The sequence below is a fragment of the Lupinus angustifolius genome, chromosome LG10, assembly GCF_001865875.1.
Source record: "Lupinus angustifolius cultivar Tanjil chromosome LG10, LupAngTanjil_v1.0, whole genome shotgun sequence".
NCBI classification, from domain to species: Eukaryota; Viridiplantae; Streptophyta; class Magnoliopsida; order Fabales; family Fabaceae; genus Lupinus; species Lupinus angustifolius.
The window spans coordinates 2,361,836-2,370,960 of NC_032018.1; the positions used below are offsets into that span (position 1 = coordinate 2,361,836).

The 9,125-nt window shown below is 33.0% G+C and overlaps 1 protein-coding gene across 2 annotated transcripts; it reads right to left on the reverse strand.

The window, feature by feature from the left end:
* LOC109358437 (arginine--tRNA ligase, chloroplastic/mitochondrial-like) lies at positions 353-7,892 on the reverse strand. Of its 2 annotated transcripts, none has more exons than XM_019602651.1 (18): positions 7,723-7,892; positions 7,055-7,128; positions 6,721-6,869; positions 6,498-6,573; positions 6,121-6,222; positions 5,704-5,919; positions 5,059-5,139; positions 4,602-4,685; positions 4,403-4,507; positions 3,889-4,067; positions 3,637-3,721; positions 2,930-3,116; positions 2,706-2,775; positions 2,051-2,120; positions 1,564-1,653; positions 1,289-1,357; positions 1,028-1,129; positions 353-710 (listed from the first exon to the last, which is right to left on the reverse strand). In XM_019602651.1, the coding sequence occupies exons 1-18, from the start codon at positions 7,811-7,813 to the stop codon at positions 600-602; spliced, it is 1,941 nt and encodes a 646-aa protein (XP_019458196.1). In that variant the 5' UTR covers positions 7,814-7,892; the 3' UTR covers positions 353-599. The 2 variants fall into 2 exon arrangements, with proteins under 2 accessions (XP_019458196.1, XP_019458197.1); XM_019602652.1 differs by having other exon boundaries at positions 7,055-7,132; positions 7,723-7,829.

A 9,125-nucleotide genomic window follows, 5' to 3' on the forward strand; every position in this document is an offset into this window, starting at 1 on the left:
TCAATCAAGATCTAATGGTATATATTATTCTTATTTCTTACAATAACACATTGTTCTAACGTAACTCCTTATATATATATAGTTTAAAATATGTGCAAATATGTGCACTGTAAAGTTTTTTACATTGTCAGCACATCATCCATCATTGATTTGTATTACTTTTGTTTGAGAGTCAATGGTGGTTAATAAATCAATGGTGGATGATTTACTGAAAGTATAAAAACACTTACACTGTCAGATATATATATATATTTCACACACTATCATATAATGTCAATACTTGTCTAAGCTGAATCACAATTTTGTTTGCTTGAAGCAAATATGGACAAAAGTAATAAAAAAAACTACAAAATGGCAATATCCAAAGTCTGATTTCTAAATGCCTTGTTATTGCAAATGCTTCGTGAACACAATTTTCAGTTCTTTCTTGGTAGTTGTATCTTAAAACCTGCCATCTAACAAACATGTTTTGTAAAGACTATTTTGAAGTTTGAGAGTGCACAATGACACTGTATAGTTGCAGTTTTCTCTAGAGTAGAATCCATAACATTAATTTTCTTGCTATAAGTTAAAATGTATTTGAACCCTTTTCAGATGGGTTATATCTTGTAAACAGGTTCAATTCCAAGGAGATAAAAGCACTTTCTCATCACAGTTGCAGTTGCTTCACACAACAACAGCCTACTAGTTTCCTCAGGCGACCCAATAACCTGCCCAATGCATAAGTTAAATTAGATGCCTTTATTACTATAAAATTACACGATTTATCATAGAACATTATGATGTCGTTCAATACATATAGCCGACCTCATCTACTGTGGTAAAGGTTTGGTTATTGTTGTATTAATATAAACATTTATGGACAGGACAGAATATTCAGTTGATTACTCACCAAAAGGTAGTTAGCAAAATAATGAATGATATGTAGTAGTATACAATCTTTAACATGGGTCAAGGTAAATGTATTTATACAACAAATCTTCTACTTGACAGTTTTATAGCATAGTTGATAGTTTTAGAAGTATACCTGACAATTTGAATAAAACTTTTTGGTGAAGATATCTGATAAATCATAGAGGTATTCACACAATGTACTGGGCAGTAAATTAGTGCAAGCCTGCTCCACAACCTGAATTGCAATATAGCACAAAAGCCTACATGAGTGCAAGTATCTTTTGGATTATTTATTAATATGCAGCAATGGCAAAGCATTTAGAGTCATGATCTCATCTGCAAAGATCTAAAGCTTTAGAACATTATATATATTATTCATCAATCCTTGTCCTACCTCGGAAAATTGGACCAAATGAAGCCCCAACGCACGCTCACCATCATGATCCAACACTATTTTCCCATTCTGTAATATATGTTGATTAACATTAAACAGACAGTAAGAGATGTGCACAAGTAGATATTTTGCTGAATGACCATATATATGTATACGGAAGACTGAGTCATATTACAACTGTAATGAGTCAGAATTGAGTTGTAACAAGTCAATTAAATTAAATATAAATGTTTAATAGACTAGTAAATCATTACCCAGGAAAAAAATAAACTTACTTTCTTTACTTGTTCTATGTCTTTACCAGATTTCCTGATAATGGAACAAATCCTAGCATGTGCATACAGCAAATAAACAGCAGTATTGCCCTGTTTCACAACAAGTTTAGGAAGTTAGGCATAAATATCTTTAGATTGATCAGTTTTGTTGGGAATGAACAAAGAGTATGACAAGAGTTTAATAGACAGATATATCTTTCTAGATCTTTTAGCAGCAACTGCTAATATGATGGAGCAAACAGTTATAGCTAAAAAGGGACCCGGCTCCCTTAAAGTTAAAGTTATCGGACTTTAGAGAGTCAGCCATAAATGATAAGTGATAATACTGGAGAGAATGTAGAAAGGAGTGGGTTCTCAAAAATCAATGGATTGTTACCATGTGCTTGTGTTTAACTATTTATCGAAATTTTCAACTGACTTTTCCATCAAAAGTTATCAATCACCCTGTAACTACTGCGCATTCTAAATTTGCATGAAGTAAATGCACCTTATCATTAAGCATCTGATCAAAGTTGAATGTGTAATTCGATAATCTGTTGTTCTTCAAGTCAGCATACCTGTAAACACAGATTGAACACATAAACATGAGTATACAAGTCTACTATTCATTTAGCACTCCCATCCAGGCATAAGCTACATGCAAGTGAAAGATTTGTCAAGTCGAGGCAAAACCATTTGGAGACCATAATAAGTTATTAAAACCAATCTCCCTGACTGTGGAACACAAACAAAACCCCATGACGGGAATTTAGGAAGACAAAATACAAAAGGTTAACACATTTAATCAGAAACTTCAAAGTGAAGATTAGCAAATATTAACAAGACTTGGAGCATTTCTAAAAAAAGGCGGTTAGTGCATGAGGCTCACACCTAGTGGGGTCTGGAGAGGGTAGATACATGCATCCTTACCCTTACAAGCGAAGAGGTTGCTTCCAAGATTTGAACTCATGACCTCCAGGTCACAAGTTCATATTTAACAATTTTAAGAATACAGAACAGGAGTTTCACATCACTAGCCAATAAATTTGTCTCAGCATTAATACAAGAACATATGCCTACAAAGTATACTACAACATAGTGTCATAGGATAGAATGTTCAGTTTGCTTAATTGTAAAAAGAATTCAGAGAGAAAGGAGCTTACTTAACAGCACCATAACCAACTGCCTCTGATGTTTTATCAACCTCCTCCTCAGGCCAATCTTTAGCTGCATCTAGAAGAACAGAGGACTGGGAAGGTTAACAGACGTCTAGAATCTCCATAAATGAGATCAAAATAGGCACATACATTCATAGATTTTAATAAAGCAGATATTTGATGTTAAGGATGGAAGAAGTATTTATTGTACAAGGCAAGTGGTACTTTACCGCGTTCAAGAACGGCAGTTTTACTGCGACTCTTGGCTTCATCAAGCAAATCAACCAATCGAACAACCTCAGTGTTGCGAGTCCGAAATCTTTTTCCATCTTCCCCGAGAACAAGACCAAAACCTACATGAGTAGCTTTTGGATATAAACTATCATCAGCTAGCAGCCAACCTGCACGCTTAGCAGCCTGAAATGAAAATTGAAGAGGATGTCTGATATTTTGACTCAGGAATATTGCAGTAGCACTAACAATGTATCATGATCAAAGACTTTCCTCTTTTTAAAATTAAAATAATGAAATTATTGATAATTTAATAAAAAGGGCAGTCCAGTGCACCTCCAGGTCACAAGGCAAGCAACCTTACTATTGCTCTGAGGGTTACCCTAAAAGTATTGATAATTTAATACAAGAAAAATATGAAATTTTGACAGAATATTTTTTTTAAGGAAGCTGACACAGACACATAAGGTTCTACATTGTGGTAGCGATTACGTTGCTTTTACCACAATTCGGACAATTGCAGAAAATAGTGGCTGTGGTTACTGCGAAGACTGAAATTGTGGTTGGGGACTGCAATATTAAATCTTTAAATACAAGTCAAAATCAAGGACAACTTGCTACTGACAAAAACAAGTAGAAAGGGTTCTTTTGAACAACAAAATGCAGTAATCATAAGATACCATGAATATTATCACTTGAAATATACCTTAAATACCATATCAAAGTGTTGCTGCTGCCCAACATCTGTAACATATATAATCCACTCAGCTTTTTCTTCATTTAGCCGATACCTATACCATGCAAGTATCACAGATAACCAAAACTTCATTTTGTAAATTCATATCCTGTTTTGTACTAAAATATAAATGTAAACTACGTATCCCAAATTTCACACGAGAGGCAGCAACTCTAGCAGGATTCTAAAAAATATCTGAAGAATTAAAAAATGGAAAACTACCAGAGTGCTGTAAGATCAGTTGAAGCATAGTTGTAACCACCATCGCTCTTCACAACAATGAGTGGTATCTTTACACCATCAACAAATATCACACGAGCACCCTCACTTTCTTCAATCAGTCCTTTATTACCTAGTTGTTCTAAAACGCTAGGGATATATGGATTATAGAAGCTCTCTCCCTGCGACCAGATATATTATCATTCAGTACACTGTAAAAAAATGTCACAATTACTAATTTAAGAAAAAAGTTGTGATTACTGAAACATAAATTCAATATAAAAATCAATTTATTGCTATGTTGCGTGCACATATTGACATAAATGACAGTCATCTCATAAACAATGCCCTTTCAGCAGCAATGCTAATAATGTTCACTGAAAATTCAAAGGCATGGAAATTATAGTGGTCATATATATTGCAATAGGGGGTAGAGATTGAAAATCCACCTGGGAAGTATTAAAAATAGACACAGGTTACACACTAGAGTTGATAAAAATAAAAATAGATCCTTTACCTTTTCCTCCAATTGAACTCCAAGGCGTTCATATACCCTGTGGAATTCGGTCCTACTAATTTCACAAATTTGTTTCCATGCATTGCGATACCTGATTTCTCCACCCTGAAATCAGAATTAATACAAGCATAAATTTAAAACAAAGTTTCCTTTATGATATCAGGAATAAAAAAAGGAAAAACCTTTAGGTATAACTTACCTGTAGCCGGACCACAGCTTGTTGTGCCCTCAGCTTAAATTCAGAATCACTATCGAATCTCAGTTTTGAGGCCTTATAGAATGCCTATAAATGCACCAGCTCACAGTTTCAGAATCACACATAATTTACTTTTCCAGGTAAAAATGGAACAACATCTCAATTGATGTTATAGTTTTATTCAATGGGTTTGCTAAATTGCTGGTGTGAAAATAGGAGCCTATATTTCCTAGCTAGGTTTAATAAAGCACTTATATCAAATTAACTTTGAGATAACTTGCAATGCATAGTTTCTGCTTTCAAGTTTCAAGCATGAAACTTATTAAATAAGAATGAGCATACTTCGAATGAACTGGACATATTTCTCATATATGGATGAACAAATATCAAGAAAGCAATATATGATTAAACAACTAAAATAAGAATAACTGATGTAAATTCATTTTAGTATACTTCTTACCTGAAGATCCCCGATGGCTGCTTCATTAACTTCTTCTGGGTTTGGAAATTTTTCAAAGAGAAATTCAATCAGCATCCCAAACTGCAAAACAAATACATGGACTTTAAGCCATATGACACCCATACCAAAATGACAACTTTCCTAATGGGATGATTAATAATTCAAACAAATGTGTCATAAGGATATCCCTATAACAACTCAGTGGACATTGCTGATTTAGTGACTAACTGGATAATTCGACTGGTTTTTAAGGTTAAAGGCTAAAATGAATAACATCTTATTTATGACATCAACTGGTTAAGGTTAAAGGCTATTCAAATTTCAAATTAGGAGGAATGTAATATACTGTCAGAAGAGCAATTTATATCAGCCCAAATCTCTCAAATATAAATTATTTAAATGCTAATAATTGCTAATGAAGTAACAAACATAAGCTTGTCAAGTTAAATGATTGTTGCAAAAGAACTACTCAGACTTAAGAGTTAGAACTTAGGAGGCATATGAAGGAGCTTAGCTTTGAGGGCGTATACCAAAGATCTAGTCATGGGATTGGGGAATGACATAACAGTTTAACATCAGACTAAACATGCACTACTTTCAATTTAATAGCACAAAAGTAAGATAACTTTTGAGATTAAGATCTACCTGAGTTCCCCAGTCACCAACATGATTTCGGCGGAGAACTTCCACATGTGAAAATTCAAGCATACGAGCTAATGTGTCCCCGATAATGGTAGATCTCAGGTGACCAACATGCATTTCCTTTGCTATATTAGGTGAGGAAAAATCAACCACAGCCCTTTTGAGGGGAAGTCGCGGTGCCCATGTATCAATACCATCAATTAGCATCCTATGTAAGCTCTGCAAGGGGAATGTTTTTTTGTTAAGTACTAACAGCTCTTGAATAAGCTCAATAATCAAACAAGGTGAAAACCTTAAACTTTATAGTATAGTATCCTTCCAATCAAGTGAAAGGTAGATCCTTCCAAAAAAACAAAGACCTCAGAAACTACGTGTATAGTATCTCTTATCTAAAATTGGAAGGTAGAAGAGATACAATACCTGTGCTATCCAATTCTTTGATAAAACAACATTCACAAATCCAGGACCAGCTACAGAACATGATTCTATAATTTCAGATGGTGGGAGATTTTTCATGATGGCCTACACAAACGAAATCATACAGATTATCATTTGATATTAAGGGTGGCACAATGCACAATGCAGCCTTACCTCCGCAAGCGGAGAGGCTGTTTCCTTTTCAGGATTTGAACTCGTAGGTTCCAGATTACGAGGCAACAACCTTATTGTTGCACCGAGGCTCACCCTCTAACAAAGAGGGAACCATTTCCACAATAAATAATTAGTAAAAGGAATCAAAAGAAAATAAAAGCAAGTAAATAAAATAATGTAAATAATTTATCCCTGATTAATTACACCTGTCCAACAGCTGGGGGACCCCTGAATCCTGTCTGCTTCCCTTTTATCTTAGCCCATAGAACCATCGCATTATTACTGCACCAAGAAAGAAAAACTCTTCAATTGACTTTAAAAAAGGATCGTGGAGTCGCTGGTTTGTAAATATACCGGCTAGCACACTTTCACTAATACACAGTACAATCACAACACATATATCTTGACCGGGGAAAATGTTTAACTAACCATTGATAATCACCATGTTTCACACCAGATTTCTCGCTGCACGAATCAACTAACGGGACTACATCTGGCTCACCAGGTACGGTTTCCCTAAGAGATATCTCAAACAACTGCGTCAACTGCCTTTTGACGCTGCTCACGTTATCTTCACCCTGGATCAAAACATACAAGCTAAGATCAGCATCTTATTGCAAAAAAAACAGCTGATGATGTTACAAGCTAACCCATCTTATCATGCATGGATCTTGCCAAACAGAAGTGAAAGCTACAACAATAAATGTAAACAAACCGCTCTTGAAAACAGATAAATTTTGGAAAGGGAGCTGAATTTACTTACAACTGACATGGTTGATATGAATTGTGTCTTAGTTGCTGTTAAAGCAAATCTCCTAGATGCAACCTTCAGTAAATCTGTCTAAACAATAACAACAGCAACATTCAAACAAAACCTTCTCATGTTAGTGATGCAGGAGCTAAATGAGAAAAGCAATCAAACCTTGAAATAATATTCATAACAAAAACATTCACAACTGAGAATGTAACTTTTCTAGTTACTGACACATATCATAGCCTTTAAGTTTAAAAAGCAAAAAAAAACTAAAATTTAACTTGACCAATAATAAAACAAGAACTTTGCTCGCCCATATAACATATACCAACAGAACTCAAATTTAACCATAATTATCATAAAAGTCATTAACAAAGTTCATTTATGTAATTTTAACTAACATCTTTGTCCCTCAGGCCTCAACAGTTAGCATTCTCAAAAACTACTGTTTATAATGTCTGCAGTTGAATGCGCAGGAAACGGGAAAATGGCAAAATGGTGTTAAAAGTTAAAACCCAACACAAAAAAGATGAGAATTTTGCCACTTTCATGAATTCAGAGTATGTTTTACCAATAGCAATGAAGAATGTGGGAAAAGCATTGACATAGAAATTGAAGAAGAAGAAGAAGAAGAAGAAGAAGAGAGTAAGTGAAAATAATGTGGAAAGTTAGCTAACCAGGGAATGGTAGAGGATGAGAATGAGAGAATCGATGGAATTGGAGAGGAGAATGTGGATGAGTTAAGCTATTTATGAACCCTAGCAGCATTTTACGTTTTCTTCACTCTTCCCCAAACAAAAACCCTTTGTCGTTTTAGTCATATGTTTGACCGTTTTGTTCCGTGCTCTGCACTCACTAGTTGACATTCGCACCACGTGATAGATACCATATATCAAATTTTGAAAAGATTAATATTTTAGAAAGATATATGTATTTATTTGCCATTTATTTTCAATTATTATCAATTTATAAATAAAAATAATATAAATTAATAATTGATGATATATAAACTTTTGCATTATTAGTACATAAACACTCTTTTAACAAACTGTTTTTATGTGCTATTTTACGTTTGATTAATATAAATATAAAATCACCATAATGCAAAATGTTAATCAAACTATTCCTTTGTGTAATAATAACTTATATTTTTACATTAGCATCTAACTATCAATATTTTGAACACTAGAGAATGAAAAACACTATTTTGTAATGTTGTAAACTGTAACTTATCTAAATAACTAAATTAGCGTGTTTTTTTAAAGAATAGAGACATAAGTCAATCTCCGGAAATTTTAAGTAAGACACTTTCAATTTCTAACGAAGAGAAGGTATTGTTTAAGTTTCTAATTTTTATAAGAGTTTAATATATGTATACTATTAGTGTAAAGTTTTTTTTTACACTAACTATATATCATTTACCTTTGTTTTATATTACTTTTATTTGACAGTTAATAATGAGTAATATATAGATTGTGATATGAGTTGATAATATAAAAAACAGTTACACTGTCTATGCCTACATATTAATTTTTTTTTATAAACAATAGATGAGTTTGTTCATGCAATTAAGTTCCTAAATATAACTATCAATACCAAGAAATGTGAGGACTAATTTGTATTCTCATTATTTTTTTATATATTGTAAAGGAACCTTATCCTTTTAGCCTTATATCATTCCCACCAGTATTCCTCATTAATTAGCTTATATTTGGTTGAATATAAATTGAAGATAAAGAAAGAGGGATGAGAGAGATCGAAGATTAACACCATTTTTGAGAGAAGAAAAATAACATGGAACATACACAAAAGTTTTTTGAAAGTTTGAGAGAAAGAGTAATGATTTGAAATGATAAAACTACCTATCATTTCTTATATTTTTTTCAATAAAAAAATCAGATATATATATATATATGAGTCTAAAATATATGCATTGATAGTGTAAAGTTTTTTATATCCATTATTCACTATTGATTTATATTACTTTTGTTTGAAAGTCATAAATAATTTGCTGACAAAATAAAAAACAATTACATTATCAGCCTATACATATTAATTTATATATATATATATATATATA